The sequence below is a fragment of the Topomyia yanbarensis genome, chromosome 3, assembly GCF_030247195.1.
Source record: "Topomyia yanbarensis strain Yona2022 chromosome 3, ASM3024719v1, whole genome shotgun sequence".
Taxonomy (NCBI): domain Eukaryota; kingdom Metazoa; phylum Arthropoda; class Insecta; order Diptera; family Culicidae; genus Topomyia; species Topomyia yanbarensis.
The window spans coordinates 183122435-183145129 of NC_080672.1; the positions used below are offsets into that span (position 1 = coordinate 183122435).

The 22695-nt window shown below is 44.9% G+C and overlaps 1 protein-coding gene across 2 annotated transcripts in view; it reads right to left on the reverse strand.

Annotated features, from left to right (window-relative positions):
* LOC131688618 (ionotropic receptor 25a) overlaps positions 1-22695 on the reverse strand; it is an 800747-nt gene that overhangs the window by 768668 nt on the left and 9384 nt on the right. For both annotated transcript variants that reach the window (XM_058972999.1, XM_058973000.1), the window contains exon 2: positions 7682-7831. In XM_058972999.1, coding sequence (XP_058828982.1) covers positions 7682-7831 — 150 coding nt within the window. The remainder of the gene's footprint in view (positions 1-7681; positions 7832-22695) is intronic.

Below are 22695 nucleotides of genomic sequence, written 5' to 3' on the forward strand. Positions count from 1 at the left end.
TGACCTAGATCTACAAATATTTTAGCAACATGAATGTGTTTACATTTTGGAAAAAATTCACCTTTTTACATTCATCGCAGAATTCGTTAGAATCGGGATTTGCTGCGTGATCGTGCGTATCACCCTGTAATTCAGGAACCAGAACTCGGATCCACACAAAATTCAACAGCAGCTGATGGACCTTTCATTTAAAATCAAGTTTGTCAAAATCGGTTCAGAAAATTCCGAGAAACCGATGTGGACAAATCAACAAATTTTGTTTTGTAACCATACTCTTCAACTCGTAATCCGGAACAAGATGTCGGTTGAAAATGAAATTCAATAGCAACAAATGCGAATATTATACCTTTCATTTGAATCTTAGTTTGTAAAAATCGGTTCAGCCGATGTGGACATTTTGTTAACAAATCCGCACATGCACATACATACATACATACATACATACATACATACATACATACATACATACATACATACATACATACATACATACATACATACATACATACATACATACATACATACTTACATACATACATACACACATACATACATACATACATACATACATACATACCTACATACATACATTCATACATACATACATACATACATACATACATACATATATACATACACTCATACATACACACAGACATTTTGCGATCTCGGCGAACTGAGTCGAATGTTATATGAGACTCGGCCCTCCGGGCCTCGGTTAGAAAATCGGTTTTTGGAGCTATGCAACCTTTCTAAATGAGAAAGGCAAAAGAATAATATTTATATAGCTTAATCAGCATGAGTTCAATGTTATCTTCATGTGATTATATTTTGAAATGTTGGTGGAATGGGTTTGAAAGTGTAGGGAATGGGGGATTAGTAGAGTGGGAGTGGAGGATGCGTCAGAAATCCTTCATCTTATTTCGGTATACGGGGTGGATGAAGGAAATGCGGGCGTGAGGGTGGTCCAAGGGGAGGGGAGTGATGAAGGAAGGAGGTGTAAGAGCAAGGCGGGGGGGGAGGGGCGGCGACACAATACTCAACTGCATATTTTGCCTTCTATTTGAGACTTGGTTAGAGAAAATCGGTTCAGTCATCACCGAAGAACCGATGTGGCTTTAATTGTGGAATATGCCCGGAATTCCGGACTTCCGGAATCGTCGATAGTGGACAATATATTCAATGAATGTTTGATTGGCAATCAGTGATCTAGATCTGCGATTAGAAGTAATTTGGTGACCATTTCAATAGTTTTTAGTCTTTGAGGTATTACGATTGTACCGATTTATATGGGAAATTCCAGTGTATCCTTACTAACACCCCTGTAACTCCGGAAGCAAGAGTCAAAACCAAATGAAATTCAGCAGCAGTCAACGGTATTACTGTATCTTTCATTTGAAATCAAGTTTGTAAAAATCGGTAGAGAATTCGTTGGGGAATGGGTGTGATATTAGCTTAGGAACTTGGCGGGTTCCCCGGGGGCGTCATGAACCGTCATAGGTGGCCAATGTGGTCAAAACTGTTTTAATTGATCATTAGTAATCCAGATCCGCAAATTAGAGTAATGTTACATCAATTTTAATATGTTTTACATCATTCTAACATCATGGTGGTACTAGTTTATATGGGAATTTGCTGTGTGACCGCACTCTACAACCCGTAACTCCGGAACCGGAAGTCGGATCAATTAAAAATTCAATAGCAGCTTATGGGAGCGTTATACCTTTCAGATGAAACTAAGTTTGCGAAAATCGGTTCAGCCATCTCCGAGAAAATTGTGTGAGTTTAAATGACACACACACATACACACACACATACATACACACACACAGACATTTGCCGATCTCGACGAACTGAATCGAATGGTGTATGACACTCGGCCCTCCGGGCCTCGGTTAAAAAGTCGATTTTTACAGTGATTGCATAGCCTTTCTTTATATGAGAAAGGCAAAAAGGTGCGAAATCGGCAGTCCCAAAAAGTCGATTTTTTATAAAAAAATTTTTTTCGAGATAACATAAAATCTCGACGTTTCATGCATTTTAAAGATGTTTGGCATCAAAAATGCGAATTCGATTTCTGAAATTTCATGGGGTCCCCCCTTTGAAAAAAAAATTAGAGTTCCGGCTTATATGGGAATTTCATGTGTGACCGGACCGTTCAGTCTATATTTCCGGAACCATACAAGCGATCCGTGCGAAATTTCACAGACATCTGTGAGGATAATATAGCTATCATTTGGGATTAAGTTTGTGAAAATCGGCCCAACCATTTCCGAGAAACTGATATGAGTTTGCTAGTTATGAAAGATGGCCGCTTTTCCCGGGCACTTCCGGAACCGTCTATGGTGGTCAATGTAGTCAACGAAAGTTTGTTTGGTCGTCGGTGACCTAGAACTGTAAAGTTAAGTTATTTGAGGGACATTTTAGCGAAATTTTTACCTGTTTTGCTTCCATCGGAGTATCGGTTTGAATCACAATTTGCTATGTGATCGCACGCCACAACCCGTAACTCCGGAACCGGAAGTCGGTTGGGGATAAAATTTAATAGCCATTTACGGGGACCCAACATCTTTCATTTGAGACTAAGTTTGGTTGATTCGGTCTAGCCATCTCCGAGAAACTGACGTGACTGTTAGTCTGAATTTGGATACTTCCGTCGGGGCTTCCGGAACCGATGATGGTGGCCAATGTGACCAAAGAGACTTTGAATGGCTGTTAATGACCTAGTACTACAAATCGAAGCAGTTGTGGTCACATTTTGGAAAAATTTTCACCATTATACATTCATTGCAGAATTTCTTAAAATCGACATTTTCTGCGTGATCGTACTCATCACCCTGTAATTCCGGAACCGGAAGTCGGATCCATTAGAAATTCAATAGCAGCCTATGGGAACGTTGCACCTTTCATTTGGGACTAAGTTTGTAAAAATCGGTTCATCCATATCTGAGAAAAGTGAGTGAGATTGTGTTCGCGTACACACACACAGACGCACATACACACACACATACATACATACATACACACACACATACATACACACACAGACATTTGTCGAACTCGACGAACTGAATCGAATGGTATATGTCACTCGGCCCTCCGGGCCTCCGTTAAAAAGTCGGTTTTCAGAGCAATTGCAATACCTTTCTATTGAGAAAGGCAAAACGTTTTTAATCCACCTAACAGTGTGATGATGCATTTCTTATAACTCTTATCGTTTTCTTCGGGTATTATAGGGCAATTTGGGGAGAGATGCCGCACCTTTCTAAAAATCAATCCTGCATCAAAGTAAACTATTCAATAATTAATAAAATCATTTTTCTCAATTGGGACAAGTTTCTAAAATACTGTGAAATGGTTTTTATCTTGGAAAAAAATCATCAAATTTCCATGAACATTTTACGAAAAGGTCATTGCGGGAGAGATGCCGCATGTGAGGGTGAGACGCCGCACCGTGGTCACAAACTGAAAAATGGTGAACAAAAGTATTTTTTAGTTCTCATTGATGTTTTTGTGATTAAGTGTCTTCAGCTGATTTTCATGAAGTTTGATTACACATATAAATCGGCTTGCTCCTTCACTTTTCTTAAGGGGGTACTTCCGTTTCCAGAAACATTTTTTTATTCTACATTTTAAAAATATTTTTCTTTCGCAACCTTGTGTAACGGTTAAGTTGGGGTAACTTAATTGAGGGCACTATTTATCTATATGTTTGTACGAGTGATATACATATCTATGTGTTGGTAGCAGTTCCTTAAAAGCAGTGTTCGGCTGTTTCTCCAAACAATGAATTTATACAACTTAGGTTTGTTCTAGAAAGATTCATTTTGAAAAAGCATCAATTCGTTCAAATTTTCGCTTTTATCCAAATATTGACATCACTATAAATCAATGCGTTCACGAAAATTAGTGCCTGAAACTTTTAAGAATAACCCGAAGTAACTAGTACTTAGATATATATCGCCCGTTTAAATATATAGATCAATAGGATCATAATACTATATGTCACTGAGTTAGGTCCGTTAGTTTGTGGATATACCTTATTAAAAACCTATACGTGACGCAAATGATCATTTAATGACATTCCGAGGTGAAAAAAATACATTTTAGCTATGCATCCTCCTCCATCGAGTGCGGCATCTCACCCGCAATTTTTATGCAGCATCTCTCCCAATTGTAGGGGAGAGATGCCGAACGACGACATTTGCCTCTGAAATTATGGATGATCGTGCTTATGATCACAATGCCTTCTAAAAGGTTCCATCTTTTCAACCGATTCATGATTTCCAAAAAAATCAAACTATTTAAAAAAACGAAATTGTAATGCGGAGCTGAAAAATTTTCGGCACTCCGTGCTGCAATTGAATGCACTTTTGCCTCTGAAATTATGGATGATCGTGCTTATGATCAGAATGCCTTCTAAAAGGTCCCATCTATTCAACCGATACATGATTTTAAAAAAAAATCGAACGATGTAAAAAAACGAAATTTTATTGCGGCGCTGAAAAATTTTCGGCACTCCGTGCTGCAACTGAATGCACATAATCAATAATAAAGTTTTTGTGAGTAATTAAAAAGGATGATTTTACATCTTTAGTGTTATAATTCTTCGAAAGACAAACTCACAATATCATATTACCGTATAAAAGTCACCCCATATACGAGATATAGAGAGTGCGGCATCTCTCCTGACGCGGCATCTCTCCCGAATTAAATGCGAAAACAGCTGTGTAGTTGAAAGAACGGAACTTATTGAATCAACGATACATAAATTGGCTTGTCTCAGGTCAGCTAATTTCGAATTCTCGTTTTCACACGGTTTCAAAGATGGAGTGGGGTGAATTTGTACCCCATTTACTGTATTGATAGAATATGATCTCAAATTACGGTTTGTGTATAATTTGTGAGCAATGTATCAATGAATAAGTAGAATTCACAATTTAACCTTAAGCTGTCCGTCTTGCCTTTCATTCCGCTATAGAGAGCACTAGTCTATTCAGTCAATTTACATTTCATAATTTGATAATGCAATATTTTTTCTTTGTCACATCATTCCAAGTTTTTTACAAATCAATTGTTGTTATTTTTACAATACCCGACACTTCTTTACCGAAAATCGGATTTTTGACTTCAAAATGCTACCAAATTTTCAAAAAAACGAAAAAGGGAAAAGTTTCCGTTGTTAAATGGGAAATTATGTGGACAAATACTGTAGAAAATTTCAAAATTGTTGGTATAATAGATTTTGAGTTAGGATGGCGCGTCCGAAAAAGTCGTAAAATGTTCAGTATTAAATGAATGAAATATGTAATATATAAACAAGAATTATGGCAAAAAATAATTTCCAATTATAACGTAGAGGATGCTGCGATTCAAAATTTAAACCCGTTTTTCTCGAAATCAATATTTTGTTACTTGGTCCAGTCTGACTTAACACCGACCAATTGCAACTAGAACATTTATTTTAATTATTGGAATTATCCATAATTACATCTTTTATCTAAATAAGTAGCATTCAAGCATCAGTATCCAAAGCAGTGGCGTAGCCAGAAATTTGGTTTGGAGGGGGTTTTGATGAAAATCGCAAATTTTTTGTCATCACCACTGTAAAGTAGGATAAATGATCTAAAAAATTTTCAACGTTCAAGATCACCTAATATAATAATCCTTGACTTTGAAGGTTTGACAACTTCGGGAAGTTATCAACATAAAACAGCGCCTGCTTTGATATAGAAATTTTAGTGATTAACTCTCATAGAGGTAATTATGGTGAGTTAATTTTTCAAAAATATTAAGAGACATGGTGCCTTCAGCAAAGTTCTTGATAATGTCATTTCAAACAATTTTGTTGTAAATATGAAGGTTACATGAATTCAACATATAGGGATTTCAATGGACTGGGCCTGCTATATTTCTTTTTAGTGAAGAAAAATTTAGGTGAAAACTATTTTTTTCTGCGCTACGGATAAAATTGTTTGAAACAATCATTGCGAGTTGATAACACAAAACCTATAACTAAATTATGGATGGATGGAACTGAAACTTGCGTTTCGACTTCATCTCATCAGAATCCGACACTAACTTGGTGGGCGGACTAAGCTAGCGCCGAATTGATGCTAGCTCCTGAAAATGGAATCACTCTTTGTGTTTTTGAGTCCTTTTAATATCTGGGAATTATTTGTTTTAAATCCAGTTCCCTTATTTTTTTTTGTAAGCTTCAAAGGCACCTTGAACGCAATGTGAATTTATTATTTAATTATCGCAGAAGAGATTTATCAAATACAGTAATTTCAGAATAGCTTGTTGTAAAGGTTTTCTACTACTATATTTCGATACTCTGAATATGTGGGATATTTATGTCATTGACAAAGTTGTTTGAAATAGCACTTTCGAAAACTTTGCTGGAGACATTAAGTCTCGACCCAAATTTGGTTGAAGAGTAATTCTTGTGTATAATTACTTCTAGGAAGATTAACCGTCAAAATTATTCTATCAGCAGATGAACAGTTTTACGTTTTGAAATTCTTTAATGTTACTTAACATCGAAATTTGGCAGTTTCGAATGAATGTGATCGTTTAACGGTCACGATCACATTCATTCGAAACTGCCAAATTTTAACGGTCAAATTTATCGAGCATTAATTTTACTTTTCTTCATTAGTCAACCTCGCAACTTGCAGTACTAGTACGTAGCACACAAAATTTTAGTACGCCATTCATTGCATCCTGCTAAGAGGCTATTCATATAGTTGATAATACAACAAAAATCCAATGCTCATAAAACCGATCCTGACCTGCTAGAGACAAAATTACATCAGCTTTCAACTAGTTTCTGAAATGTTATTCTTGTTGTTAACCATATTGAATTGTTGTCTAAACTCTACACAATCTAAAAAAAATACATTTTCAGCAAATGTTGAAATGTATGTAAGTTTTCGGTAAACAAGCTTATGTTTTATATGCAATCAACCTATTCAAATTTAGATTCCCATTCGAAAAATTGTCTCTAATCCATATTTTGAAGCATCTTTCCAAAAATAAGCTCATAATAATTCAAACAGTTATTTTATTTTACATTGAAGTAATTTGACAACTATGGGATTTTGGCTAAGAGATAAGTTACAAGATCCCACAATTGTCCAAAAGTTCTCATGACGCTTTAAACACAGTTCTCAATGTAGTGATCAGAGAATATTTTTCCAAAAATATTTTGTGGAATATTTAATTAAATTCGTCAGCATCAATTTTTTTTTCAATCCAATTAATTTTGGTTGGGGGGGGGGTTTAACCCCAAACCCCCCCCTCCCCTGGCTACGCCACTGATCCTAAGTAAAGTTGGCTGTAGTAACATATGTACATTCAAAACCGCAAATAAAATTCCATTTGAAAAGTATAGTAGTCGGTTCTCACGCTAAAGAGGCATGTTTGTGGACTTGACTGATTCGTAGTTATGCTGTCTAAGCTCGATCCCCATCGACATAAGACAAAAGTAAGCCCGTAAGATATTAAGCCTGCCACTTCTAGTTTTCCGATCTGTACCCAGTAATCTCTAGCTAATTAAATGTCGTTAAAATGTAAAAAATATACATATAGGAAGCTTGAAATTGCGCGCTATAAATAATAAATCAATTAAAAAACCAGGCGAAATAATGCACAAGAAGTGAATTGAGAGGTTACTTACATGATTCTAAGAGTCCTTTACTATCTGTTCGATTCCCTTCAACTGATAGCAATTCCACCGAAAGCCCTAGGCTTGGATTTTTCCTTATGTAGCTCAAAGCTACGTCAACTGCGACTTGTGCCAAATCATTTCCGACTTCATTGACGAATACTGTAATTTTAAAAATATAGTGCATCTATTATTAATAGTACCATGATAAGGATTGCTACTAACGTGGCGTGTAATATGTGGTAGGGTAATATCAAAGACATAACCGGAGCGAAGTGGAATACACTTCGCCCTGTCAATTCGGTTGCAACAATGGTTAGTGTCTTCTGGATGGTTGTATAAAACTCTACTACACTACAATAATCACAAAGATTTAATCTTTCAAATTAGATTTTAGAATGAACATTGTACAATACGTTTTGCGTCAAAAACTCATTCAATGATCATCAGTTTTGGTGGTTAAATTTGGTTTGAAATGATGTTAAGTTTAAAATTAACATGAAATTGAAACTAATTTAAAATTTGTCAACAAGTTGAAAATTTTCGGAAGAGGTCCGGACCCCCAGGACCCTCCCGCTGGATCCGCCAATGTATGGTACACACCAGCAGCGGCAAGTGATTTCAACGTTAACTCACCCATGCAAATCCATTCCCAAACTATTCGAATAGCTAGGATAGGATCCGCCAGCTCTGTCTTCTGTTTTTGAACCAATTCTGAACCAGCTCGTGATTGGACGAAAGTGACATAGGCAAACCTTCGGCTTGGAAACTAAAAGTACAAAAGGGCTGCTTGGAAGTGTTGTCATATTGTGATATCAAACATAAAACGACGATTGTTTACCGTGTTGATTTTTTTGTTTTCTCGAGATACCGCTTTCTTTCTATAACATCCGTCTGTAATTATGAAGTGCAGGCATTATTTGGCAGACGAAATCAAACATATTATCCAGAACTGAAATTCCCGAGAGATCCGGTAGCGCGGTTATCGTGGATTCTGTTCTGTGTGCGGAGTAATGCGGAAATGCCTCTTTTCGAAATCAACAGGCTGTGTAGCGTAAGTATGAAAATATTTTGAACATCATGTAAAAATTGTCTTTGTTCCAGTACCGAGTAAATTGGAAGTACTGAGCAAACAGGGAGAAAGTTATCCCGGAAGTCGCTTCTTGTTCTTCCTTTGGTATTATCGATACAGTTGAATTTTACAGTTTTCAACTGAATCGATCATCGGTGTAAATAGGAGAGTGTATTTTCTACTGCTGTTTTCTCCGAAACAATCACATGTAAAAACCTATACATTCCTCCAAAACAAAAATTAAACCTTGCAGAAAAGTAGTTTTAGAATATTTAAAATAAATCCGAACAGAGAAAATTATTCTTGTGACAGAGGTTGCTTGACTCAGAAAGCAACTTACAAAAATGAAGAGGCGTGAAGATATTTTTCGTAATGTCCAACAACGAATATATATTATTTTGTTTTGCTGTATTCCGATGAAAAAAAACGTTATGATCGTTTAAATGCGGATATAAAGACTAAATCTTTGATTTTTCCATGAAATTGGTACATAATATAGAATATTTTAATCAGAACAAATATACGACCGAAACAAAACAAATATTTTGGCAACATTGGTCGAGTGGGGGTATGTCGTTTTCAACAGGGATTAGTAAAATATAAGAAGAAGCCAGCTGGCGGATCCTATCCTAGTCGAATAGGTACAATGGTACATAGAATACAATAGGTACAATGGTACATAGAATAATACACCGAGATAAAATAACTATCGAAATCCATAAAAACTACTTATGAATTTGCGCCACAAGGATCCCACATAGAAATCATAAGTATGTCTTATGATTTAGAGGGGAAGTTGGCTATTGGATAACTTACGAATGTCATAAGCCATACTTATGAAATTCTGAGGATGCTCTTATGATTTTCATAGCATTATACTTATATTATTCATCTTGGTAAGAGATTGTAAATAAGAACACCTGTTATATTTCTTTTTTCTAGTCATATATTTTTAAAATCATTGAACATAATTTACATACGTTTTCAAACAAGTCTCCAGTTCACCTACTTGGAAGCCCTTAGTTTCTGAAGCACTATGGTTCGGCTAAGTATCCATCGTAAAAGTCAGTCATGCCACAATATTGCTTAGGTGCTGTCAAATATATACAAAGAATATGAGATGGTCAATGGTCAATGAAAACAAAATAAATACTCACATTTACTTTTCACTCGTTTGAAACAGCTAGTTTAGTTCAATTTCAACACACCTAACTTGGAGCTAATCCCATCAATTTTGTTTTAACTTATGACATTTTCACAATACTAATGTTTATAATAAACTTAAGACTCGTCTACGGATTCAATAATGCGAACTTATGAAATTCATGTATTCGCTTATGGAATACATAAGCGTCTAATGAAATCACAATTGCGCAGGTTCATAAGTTGTGACTTATGAAATTCTTAGGTGCTTTTTCCTCAGTGTACCAGTTACTTTCACACATTCGTTCGGGAATTTTGAGAACGCACAATTAAAACTTGCACATCAGGGTGCAAATCGCACGATAAACTTTATACAGCAAGAACATGAGTGCGGGTTGAACTCGCACACGAAAAAAAATCGAAATCTGTCATGGTTTGTCACCCCTGCCAGAAGATCGTGAAAGATAAAATTCGAAATCGGTCATGGTTTGTCACCGCTGCCAGAAGATTGTGAAAGATAAAGAGGCTGTGATATGTAACGGCTACTGCGATGTAACCTTCCATGCAGTTTGTGCCAATGTTCATGGGATATGTTCATGGTCCTTGATAGGACCAGATGAGGAATTACAAAAACAACGTATTTTGGATGTGCGACGGTTATGCTCTTCTTTTCTCTAATGCGCACTTTCGCTAATTGATGACCAGTTTCGACGACAAATTTGCAAATTTGCCTACCGCTATTCAATCCATGCAAACGGAGATAGAAAAATTGCACTCAGGATTTGAATCACCGACTGCAAAAGTAGACTCCAAATCGAGTGCGCCTTCTCCCTTTGTTACACCGATTTTCTGGCCAAATGTAAATTGCTTCGATATACCTAACAACACACCAAAACGTCACCCCAGTAAAGTTCAGCCGGAAATGAACCGGAATTCTGGCTGGTTCCAGTTCGTACACGGGCTCCAGTGACACAACCGATTCTAACTAGAATCTGTTGTGTCACTGGAGCCGGAATGCGAACTGGAACCAGCCAGAATTCCAGTTCATTTCCGGCTGAGCTTAACTGGGACAGAGCAAACAATGGGAACTCATTTAGCTTCCCCGCCTTTACGAATAATGTAGGTACGAAGGCACCAAATGTGATCAAGACTGTGAATCGCAACCGTCGTGCTGATGATCAGTTGTTTTAGATATATTTGCTTTTCATCCGGCTACTTAAGAGAACCAGATTGCCTCACTGATTAGTGAATGCCCCGATCTGTCGAACGTAACACCCAAGGTAGTTAAATTAGTACCCAGAGGAAAAGACGTTAGCTCGCTTCAATTTGTGTAATTCAAAGTTGGCATCGATGAAAAATTCAAAGACAGCTCTTTCAAATGAATCATGGCCAGAAAATGTTCGATTTCGTGAATTTGAAGATAGCCGATCAAAAAACCGGTGTGCAAATTGTCAGGTTAACATCGGCGGTACCGTTGAAAAGGAAACCCACGTCGCATATGGAGCCGTCACATTTGGACGTTTAGAGTTGGCAGTCTTATCTTCACCGGGACGCACTAAAAACCGCATGGTGGAAGCCCCTTCCGACCCCGTAACTGCCGATCCATCAGCTGCCACCATCTTTCAATGCTCCGACACGTTTTCAAATCTGTTTGATCTTCAAGCATCCAGCGTTACCCCATTAGTATGCAGCATTACTCCGTTAGGTAACCTTAGCATCAGTATATGTCCTGCTGAAGCTTCGGCTGGTACTGCTCGTCTTTTAAGTAATTGTACCTTCCAGGCGTGTGTGACGTCACCCGATTATCAATGCTTTGTCGCTTCATCGAATACATTTCGTCTTCAAGCATGCAGCGTTATTCTGTCAGTGTGCTGCGTTACTCGGTCAGTTAGCATTAGCAGCAGTATATGTCCTGCTCAAGCTTCGACTGGTACTGTTCGCCTTTTAAGTAGTTATAACTACCAGGCGTGTCCGTTCATCAAAGCTTCGACACGTTTTCAAATCTGTCTGACCTTCAAGCAGCAGTATATGTCTTGCTGAAACTTAGACTGGTACTACTTTCCTTTTAAGTAGTGATAACTTCCAGGCATGCGTGACGTCATCCTATCATCAAAGCTTCGTCGCTTCATCAGATCTGCTTGGTCTTCAAGCCTGCAGCGTTACTCCGTCAGGTGATCATCTTTGGAGTGATGTGAAGGAATTTGAGGAATTGACTCTAGGCGCAGACTTGAATGGTAAACTGACGATTTGTTACCAGAACGTCCGAGGCCCACGCACAAAAATCAATATTTTTGCCTTTCTCAATAGAAAGGTATTGCAATTGCTCTGAAAACCGACTTTTTAACGGAGGCCCGGAGGGCCAAGTGACATATACCATACGATTCAGTTCGTCGAGTTCGGCAAATGTCTGTGTGTGTATGTATGTGTGTATTTTTTTTTTTTTTTTTTTTTACAATGGAGAAGACCTTTATGTCCTAGCCCAGTACACGTGCTAACGGTAGGGTCCAATCTACCACACTGGGTGCACTGGGGGCGTGTCGGACTCGAATGGTGACCAGCCATTAATACCGACTAAACTCCATTGGGCTCCGCCATCATTCCTCCCAGGAACTACCTCTCGGTATTACTTCTGGGGGGATGGCTGTACTAAATGTACTCATTCACTCTCACTCACGCGTTCATACATCCTGTATGAGGCTTACTTGGGTGCTCTCTCAATCGCACTTTGATTCACTCTCAAACACTCCCACATGAGGCTGACTTTTGTGCTCACCTTTTACGTTCCATGCGAGGCTGACTTGTGTGCTCACCTTACTCATTCCTTGCTAGGCTTACTTTTGTGCTCGCCCTACCCATACCATGTGAGGCTGACTTGGGTGCTCACCCTATCACCTGATTCACTCTCAATCGTGCCACTCTATTGTACCTTTGTCACTCCCTCTGGCATCCCATGTGGGACATTTTTCTTAGGCCCCACTTCTGACATACCATGCGAGGCTGACTTTTGTGCTCACCTTTTTCATTCCTTGCTAGGCTGACTTTTGTGCTAGCCTCTACCAACCTGTGAGGCTGACTTTTATGCTCACCCTTAACATGCAGTGTGAGACTGACTTGGGTGCTCACCCTTTCACTCCTCTGCCACGCCATGAGGCATCGATAGCTTAGTTCCAACATACTACGCTACGACCCTCCCGTCTTGGCATGAGGCAGTCCACTTATACGCCTATACACTCACTCTTCTGTCTTGCTTCGGGGTGGCTGGGTTTACCCCTTACGCGGTTGCCATTCGCTGCGCCAACCTGCCTCGGCATGAACAGACCATTCACTCTCTTATTTTGCGCTTGGCCTTTTTCGCTCCAGCTAACCAATCACTAGTTAGCCGTGCCCGCCGTCTGTTGCTCGGTTCGCCAGATTACCTGTAGCCTACTGGCAATCTGGATGGTAGCAGCCGAGACTGCGTTCCACTTCTCCACCGTTTGACACATCCGCTGAATAAGGGTATCCGGGGTTGTGTCCCAGCCACAGACGTCAAGCATTGCTCTTCTTTCGACGTCGAACCGATGACATACGAACAGTATGTGTTCGGCAGTTTCATCTACACCTGGGCAGTCCGGGCAGACTGGGACCTCCGCGTGCCCGAACCTGTGGAGGTACTGACGGAAACAGCCATGGCCTGACAGGAATTGTGTCAGGTGGAAGTGAACTTCCCCATGGGGTCTTCCCACCCAGCTCGATATGCTAGGTATCAGCCGGTGGGTCCACCTACCTTTCGAGGAGTTGTCCCACTCACGCTGCCATCTGGCGACCGAGGTCACCCTGGTGCGCTCGCGGGCTCCCCTATTTCCACGTAGCTCAAAGCACTCCTCATCTTCCCGAATGACCAGTCCGACTGGCATCATGCTCGCTATCACGCAGGATGCATCGTGTGATACCGTGCGGTAGGCTGATATCACTCTGAAGCACATCACGCGGTAGGTGCTCTCCAGTTTCTGTAGGTAACTGGTTACCCTCAGTGCTCTTGACCATGACGGGCCGCCGTACCTGAGGATAGATACGGCAACGCCTGCCAGTAACCTACGTCTACTGGCGCACACCTTTGAGCTGTTGGACATCATTCTCGATAGTGCCGCAACAGCAGTCGACGCTCTCTTGCACGTATAGTCGACATGGCTGCCGAAGGTCAGCTTGTCGTCTATAATGACTCGGAGAGACTTCAGACTTCGCTGTGAAGTGATCGCGACTTCTCCCACATGGATAACTGCATGTTGTGCCGACTTGCGGTTGTTGACGATAACTACCTCCGTCTTATGATGAGCGAGCTCCAGGCCTCTCGCGCTCATCCATTCAGGAATTGACTCCCCGTAGACCTCCAAGGTTACGTCGTCGGCAAAGCCGACGATCTTGACCCCAGGAGGGAACTTCAGTCTCAGAACCCCGTCATACATGAGGTTCCATAGCACCGGGCCTAGGATCGAGCCCTGCGGGACTCCGGCGGTAATCGGAACTCTTTTCTGACCGGCATCGGTCTCGTATAGCAGTACGCGGTTTTGGAAGTAACTTTCCAGGATCCGGTACACACCCACCGGTAGGCTAAGCCGGTGTAACGAGAGCGCGATGGCATCCCAGCTTGCGCTGTTGAATGCGTTCTTCACGTCAAGTGTCACTAACGCACAGTATCGAATACCTCGTCTTTTTCGTTGGATCGCTATCTCGGCAGTATTTATCACTGAGTTGAGAGCGTCCACTGTGGACTTACCCTTCCGAAAGCCAAACTGGTTGCTTGACAGACCGTCCGTACCTTCCGCGTACGGGGTGAGCCTGTTGAGGATGATCCTCTCAAGCAGTTTGCCAGTCGTGTCTATCAGACAGATTAGTCTGTACGCCGATGGGTCGCCTGGCGGCTTCCCGGGCTTCGGCAACAGCACCAGTTTCTGCCTTTTCCATCTATCGGGGAAACGGCACTCGTCAAGGCATCTCTGCATAGCTAGCCTGAACATGTTCGGGTTCGCTATGATCGCTGCCTTGAGAGCGTTGTTCGGAACTCCATCCGGCCCTGGAGCTTTGTTCATTGCTAGGGATTTAGCCACTGCGAGTAGTTCTTCGTTCGTCACTGGAGCCACCATTTCGACCGTGCCCGCACTGTCTCGTAGTGCAGGTGGCCAGGGGCTTGTGGCTCGAGACGGGAAGAGTACTTCGATAATCGTTGCCAACCGGTCCGGAGACCGTTCTGGGGGTGAGGAGCCCCCTTTGGTCTTGGCCATCACAATCCGGTAGACGTCACCCCACGGATTCGCGTTGGCACTCTCGCACAGGTTGTCGAAACACGCTCTCTTGCTGCTTTTAATAGCCTTGTTAAGGGCTAATTTCACAGCTCGAAACACTTCACGGCGGTTCTCTCTTGCATCCTCGGTGCGAGCTCTTTGCATCCTACGTCTAGCTCTGAGACAGGCTGACCGTAGAGCTGCAATCTCGGCACTCCACCAGTATACCGGGCATCTACCGTTTCTTGGCAGTGTTTTTCTCGGCATAGTGGCGTCGCACGCGCGTGATAGAACAGCTACCAGCGCATCCCCGCTTAGACTGTCGGTGTTGGCCTCCAGTCCCAGGGCCGCGGTGAAAGCTTCGCTGTCGAAGTGATTGGACTTCCACCCGCGTACCTGACAGGGATCTCCCGCCCTCGGATGCTGCACACCATAGTTGATCTTAAAGCGGATTGCTAAATGATCGCTATGGGTGTAGCCTTCGTCTACCCTCCATTCCATGCCTGGAGCCAGACTCGGGCTGGCAAAGGTCAAATCAATCCACGCCTCCACTCCGTTTCTACGGAATGTACTAGCGGAGCCATCATTAGCTAGCACAGTATCGAGTTTCGCAAACGCTTCCATTAGCGCTTGACCCCTGCTATTTGTACAGCGGCTGCCCCACTCCACTGCCCAAGCGTTGAAGTCTCCCGCTATTACTACCGGTTTCCGGCCCACGAGGTCCGACGAGAGCCTGTCGATCATCTGGTAGAACTGTTCTATTGGCCACCTTGGTGGGGCGTAGCAGCTGCAATAGAACACACCATTGATCTTGGCAATCGCCACACCCTCGGCGGAGGGGTGTATTACCTCTTGAACCGGGAACCTTCCCGTTGTACAGATTGCCACCATTCCAGACCCGTCCGACACCCAATTGCCGTTGCCGGCAGGGATGCTGTACGGGTCTGATAAGAGGGCGACATCTGTCCTCGACTCCGAGACCGACTGCCACAGCAGCTGTTGGGCTGCTGCACAATGGTTAAGATTTAGCTGTGTGACTCTCACGGCTTCTTCTTATTTAACTCGCCGAAGGGACACGAAGGTCCCCCCATAGCATGTTTATGGGCTTGCTTCTTAACGGTGCAGATAAGGCACTTATATGCCTTAGTGCACCCCCGCTCTTTATGCCCCTCCTCGCCGCAGCGACGACATAGCTTGCTCCTATCTATGCCTTTGCATTCGTATGCTTTATGGCCGGATTCTAGGCACCGATAGCACCTGTCCACTGAAGGCGGCTGGGGTATACTAATAGGGCATACCGACCAGCCGATCTTCAGCTTCCCTTTCTCGGTTACCTTTTTGGCATCCGCATTCAGTAGCCTGAGGTAGGCTACTTGGGTGCCAGAGGGTCCGTCTCTCAATCGCACAGAGGCCCGCTCGATTGTGACGCCGCAGTGCTCCTTGACGGCTGCGACGACGTCTTCTGCGGTCGTGAACTCGTCCAAGTGCTTGCACTGGAGAGTTGTTTCCGCACCTAGCGACCTGATTTGGGCGCCCTCACCAAGGACCTCTTGGGCCAAGGCCTTATATACTGCACTTGATTGTGCGCCTCGCTTCAGCACCAGGAGCATCTCTCCCGTGTTGGTGCGTCTTACGCTACGCACATCCTGCCCAAGGGCCGAGAGGCTTTCGGCCGCCTTCATCGATTTAAGGACATCGGCGTATTTGTCCTTGTCGGTTTTTAACCACAAGGCTTCGCCTCTGTCCTTGGCCTTCCTCACAGGCCGCGGTACCTCCGGTTTCGGTGCCGGCTTTTTCTTGGTGACCAGCGTCCAGGGGTTTGAGCCCCCCTGCCCCGGTCGTGCCGGGTTGCTGGTACCATCGCTCTCCACAGCGAGGTCACTCTCGCCCTCGCTTACCTCACCCAGGCGGCGTTTGACCTTGACGGTTGCACGCCGAGTGGTGTCGGTTTTGGCACCCTCACCTGGCGACTTCCTAGGGCGCTTCGCATTCGATGCCGTCTTGCGATTGCCCTTTCCTTTTCCCTTCGAGGGGAACTCAGTCGCCGCTCCGATCGACGTGGCTGCTCCGTAGAAGGTAAAGGCCACTGTCTGTGAACCTCTATCGACCTTCTCTCTTTCCTCCCTATTGGAGGCCACTGTCTGGGTTTCTCTGTCGGGCCTCTCCCGACATTCCACCCTCTCAACATAGGCCTGCTGTCCCTGTCTTGCGACACGAACAGCTTTCCGGAGCTCCAGAAGGCTCAACTTCAACTCCTTGGCTATGTTCTGCTTTGCGCTAGCGAAGTCGATTATAGCATCGAGTTGCTTCGCTACTTTGCGCATCGCAGCTATTGGCCCCTCCGATGCATTGGTAGGGATATTGCCTACCGCTGCTGGGGGGTCACTGGTGCTTTCGGATGCAGCACTCATCGCTCCACTACTCTCCCCACGGGGGGGAGACCTCGCCAAACCACCTCTTGCGAAGGGGTTTGGCACCTCCGTCTGTTTGTTTTTATTTTTGTTTATCTCCATGTATAGTCCCACGAGTAGCGCGAGAAATATATGTCCGCCACGCCAGAGCTCCGCATTAGCGTGGTAAGGGACGCTTACTGTGGGGGTTGCCCAGGTACCCCACAGGCTCCGTTAACGATCGAGCATCTTTTTCACCCCCTCGATCACTCATCCCTCGGCACGGGTCGCTTCACGCCTTGGAATTGGGGTTATGCCCTACCTTGCTTTACGTGGTGATCTCGGCCCGGATCATCACAACCATCCTCCTTTACCAGGGCTTTGGACCTGTAGCTCTGGTTCTCAATAGTTCCATGTACGTATGTTATTACAGACATGCTACTATTGGGATCCGTCATTCGCTAGCGGAGTTTGTATGTGTGTATTTTTTTTTTTTTACAATGGAGAAGACCTTTATGTCCTAGCCCAGTACACGTGCTAACGGTAGGGTCCAATCTACCACACGGGGTGCACTGGGGGCGTGTCGGACTCAAATGGTGACCAGCCATTAATACCGACTAAACTCCATTGGGCTCCGCCATCATTCCTCCCAGGAACTACCTCTCGGTATTACTTCTGGGGGGATGGCTGTACTAAATGTACTCATTCACTCTCACTCACGCGATCATACATCCTGTATGAGGCTTACTTGGGTGCTCTCTCAATCACACTTTGATTCACTCTCAAACACTCCCACATGAGGCTGACTTTTGTGCTCACCTTTTACGTTCCATGCGAGGCTGACTTGTGTGCTCACCTTACTCATTCCTTGCTAGGCTTACTTTTGTGCTCGCCCTACCCATCCATGTGAGGCTGACTTGGGTGCTCACCCTATCACCTGATTCACTTTCAATCGTGCCACTCTATTGTACCTTTGTCACTCCCTCTGGCATCCCATGTGGGACATTTTTCTTAGGCCCCACTTCTGACATACCATGCGAGGCTGACTTTTGTGCTCACCTTTTTCATTCCTTGCTAGGCTGACTTTTGTGCTAGCCTCTACCAACCTGTGAGGCTGACTTTTATGCTCACCCTTAACATGCAGTGTGAGACTGACTTGGATGCTCACCCTTTCACTCCTCTGCCACGCCATGAGGCATCGATAGCTTAGTTCCAACATACTACGCTACGACCCTCCCGTCTTGGCATGAGGCAGTCCACTTATACGCCTATACACTCACTCTTCTGTCTTGCTTCGGGGTGGCTGGGTTTACCCCTTACGCGGTTGCCATTCGCTGCGCCAACCTACTTCGGCATGAACAGACCATTCACTCTCTTATTTTGCGCTTGGCCTTTTTCGCTCCAACTAACCAATCACTAGTTAGCCGTGCCCGCCGTCTGTTGCTCGGTTCGCCAGATTACCTGTAGCCTACTGGCAATCTGGATGGTAGCAGCCGAGACTGCGTTCCACTTCTCCACCGTTTGACACATCCGCTGAATAAGGGTATCCGGGGTTGTGTCCCAGCCACAGACGTCAAGCATTGCTCTTCTTTCGACGTCTAACCGATGACATACGAACAGTATGTGTTCGGCAGTTTCATCTACACCTGGGCAGTCCGGGCAGACTGGGACCTCCGCGTGTCCGAACCTGTGGAGGTACTAACGGAAACAGCCATGGCCTGACAGAAATTGTGTCAGGTGGAAGTGAACTTCCCCATGGGGTCTTCCCACCCAGCTCGATATGCTAGGTATCAGCCGGTGGGTCCACCTACCTTTCGAGGAGTTGTCCCACTCACGCTGCCATCTGGCGACCGAGGTCACCCTGGTGCGCTCGCGGGCTCCCCTATTTCCACGTAGCTCAAAGCACTCCTCATCTTCCCGAATGACCAGTCCGACTGGCATCATGCTCGCTATCACGCAGGATGCATCGTGTGATACCGTGCGGTAGGGACGATATCACTCTGAGGCACATCACGCGGTAGGTGCTCTCCAGTTTCTGTAGGTAACTGGTTACCCTCAGTGCTCTTGACCATGACGGGCCGCCGTACCTGAGGATAGATACGGCAACGCCTGCCAGTAACCTACGTCTACTGGCGCACACCTTTGAGCTGTTGGACATCATTCTCGATAGTGCCGCAACAGCAGTCGACGCTCTCTTGCACGTATAGTCGACATGGCTGCCGAAGGTCAGCTTGTCGTCTATAATGACTCCGAGAGACTTCAGACTTCGCTGTGAAGTGATCGCGACTTCTCCCACATGGATAACTGCATGTTGTGCCGACTTGCGGTTGTTGACGATAACTACCTCCGTCTTATGATGAGCGAGCTCCAGGCCTCTCGCGCTCATCCATTCCTCCACCGTGCTAATCGCGTGTTCTGCGGTTAGTTCTACCTCAGAAATTGACTCCCCGTAGACCTCCAAGGTTACGTCGTCGGCAAAGCCGACGATCTTGACCCCAGGAGGGAACTTCAGTCTCAGAACCCCGTCATACATGAGGTTCCATAGCACCGGGCCTAGGATCGAGCCCTGCGGGACTCCGGCGGTAATCGGAACCCTTTTCTGACCGGCATCGGTCTCGTATAGCAGTACGCGGTTTTGGAAGTAACTTTCCAGGATCCGGTACAGACCCACCGGTAGGCTAAGCCGGTGTAACGAGAGCGCGATGGCATCCCAGCTTGCGCTGTTGAATGCGTTCTTCACGTCAAGTGTCACTAACGCACAGTATCGAATACCTCGCCTTTTTCGTTGGATCGCTATCTCGGCAGTATTTATCACTGAGTTGAGAGCGTCCACTGTGGACTTACCCTTCCGAAAGCCAAACTGGTTGCTTGACAGACCGTCCGTACCTTCCGCGTACGGGGTGAGCCTATTGAGGATGATCCTCTGAAGCAGTTTGCCAGTCGTGTCTATCAGACAGATTGGTCTGTACGCCGATGGGTCGCCTGGCGGCTTCCCGGGCTTCGGCAACAGCACCAGTTTCTGCCTTTTCCATCTATCGGGGAAACGGAACTCGTCAAGGCATCTCTGCATAGCTAGCCTGAACATGTTCGGGTTCGCTATGATCGCTGCCTTGAGAGCGTTGTTCGGAACTCCATCCGGCCCTGGAGCTTTGTTCATTGCTAGGGATTTAGCCACTGCGAGTAGTTCTTCGTTCGTCACTGGAGCCACCATTTCGACCGTGCCCGCACTGTCTCGTAGTTCAGGTGGCCAGGGGCTTGTGGCTCGAGACGGGAAGAGTACTTCGATAATCGTTGCCAACCGGTCCGGAGACCGTTCTGGGGGTGAGGAGCCCCCTTTGGTCTTGGCCATCACAATCCGGTAGACGTCACCCCACGGATTCGCTTTGGCACTCTCGCACAGGTTGTCGAAACACGCTCTCTTGCTGCTTTTAATAGCCTTGTTAAGGGCTAATTTCACAGCTCGAAACACTTCACGGCGGTTCTCTCTTGCATCCTCGGTGCGAGCTCTTTGCATCCTACGTCTAGCTCTGAGACAGGCTGACCGTAGAGCTGCAATCTCGGCACTCCACCAGTATACCGGGCATCTACCGTTTCTTGGCAGTGTTTTTCTCGGCATAGTGGCGTCGCACGCGCGTGATAGAACAGCTACCAGCGCATCCCCGCTTAGACTGTCGGTGTTGGCCTCCAGTCTCAGGGCCGCGGTGAAAGCTTCGCTGTCGAAGTGATTGGACTTCCACCCGCGTACCTGACAGGGATCTCCCGCCCTCGGATGCTGCACACCATAGTTGATCTTAAAGCGGATTGCTAAATGATCGCTATGGGTGTAGCCATCGTCTACCCTCCATTCCATGCCTGGAGCCAGACTCGGGCTGGCAAAGGTCAAATCAATCCACGCCTCCACTCCGTTTCTACGGAATGTACTAGCGGAGCCATCATTAGCTAGCACAGTATCGAGTTTCGCAAACGCTTCCATTAGCGCTTGACCCCTGCTATTTGTACAGCGGCTGCCCCACTCCACTGCCCAAGCGTTGAAGTCTCCCGCTATTACTACCGGTTTCCGGCCCACGAGGTCCGACGAGAGCCTGTCGATCATCTGGTAGAACTGTTCTATTGGCCACCTTGGTGGGGCGTAGCAGCTGCAATAGAACACACCATTGATCTTGGCAATCGCCACACCCTCGGCGGAGGGGTGTATTACCTCTTGAACCGGGAACCTTCCCGTTGTACAGATTGCCACCATTCCAGACCCGTCCGACACCCAATTGCCGTTGCCGGCAGGGATGCTGTACGGGTCTGATAAGAGGGCGACATCTGTCCTCGACTCCGAGACCGACTGCCACAGCAGCTGTTGGGCTGCTGCACAATGGTTAAGATTTAGCTGTGTGACTCTCACGGCTTCTTCTTATTTAACTCGCCGAAGGGACACGAAGGTCCGCCCATAGCATGTTTATGGGCTTGCTTCTTAGCGGTGCAGATAAGGCACTTATATGCCTTAGTGCACCCCCGCTCTTTATGCCCCTCCTCGCCGCATCGACGACATAGCTTGCTCCTGTCTATGCCTTTGCATTCGTAAGCTTTATGGCCGGATTCTAGGCACCGATAGCACCTGTCCACTGAAGGCGGCTGGGGTATACTAATAGGGCATACCGACCAGCCGATCTTCAGCTTCCCTTTCTTGGTTACCTTTTTGGCATCCGCATTCAGTAGCCTGAGGTAGGCTACTTGGGTGCCAGAGGGTCCGTCCCTCAATCGCACAGAGGCCCGCTCGATTGTGACGCCGCATTGCTCCTTGACGGCTGCGACGACGTCTTCTGTATGTGTGTATGTAAGTATGTGTGTGTATATGTGTGTGTATGTGACCAAAAATGTCACTCATTTTTCTCAGAGATGGCTGAACCGATTTCGACAAACTCAAATGAAAGGTGCAACGTTCCCATAGGCTGCTATGGAATTTCTAATGGATCCGACTTCCGGTTCCGGAATTACAGGGTGATGAGTACGAACACGCAGAAAATGTCGATAAATTGTGCAATGAATGTATAAAGGTGAAAATTTTTCCAAAATATGACCACAACTGCTTCGATTTGTAGTATTAGGTCACTAACATCCATTCAAAGTCTATTTGGCCACATTGGCCACCATCATCGGTTCCGGAAGCCC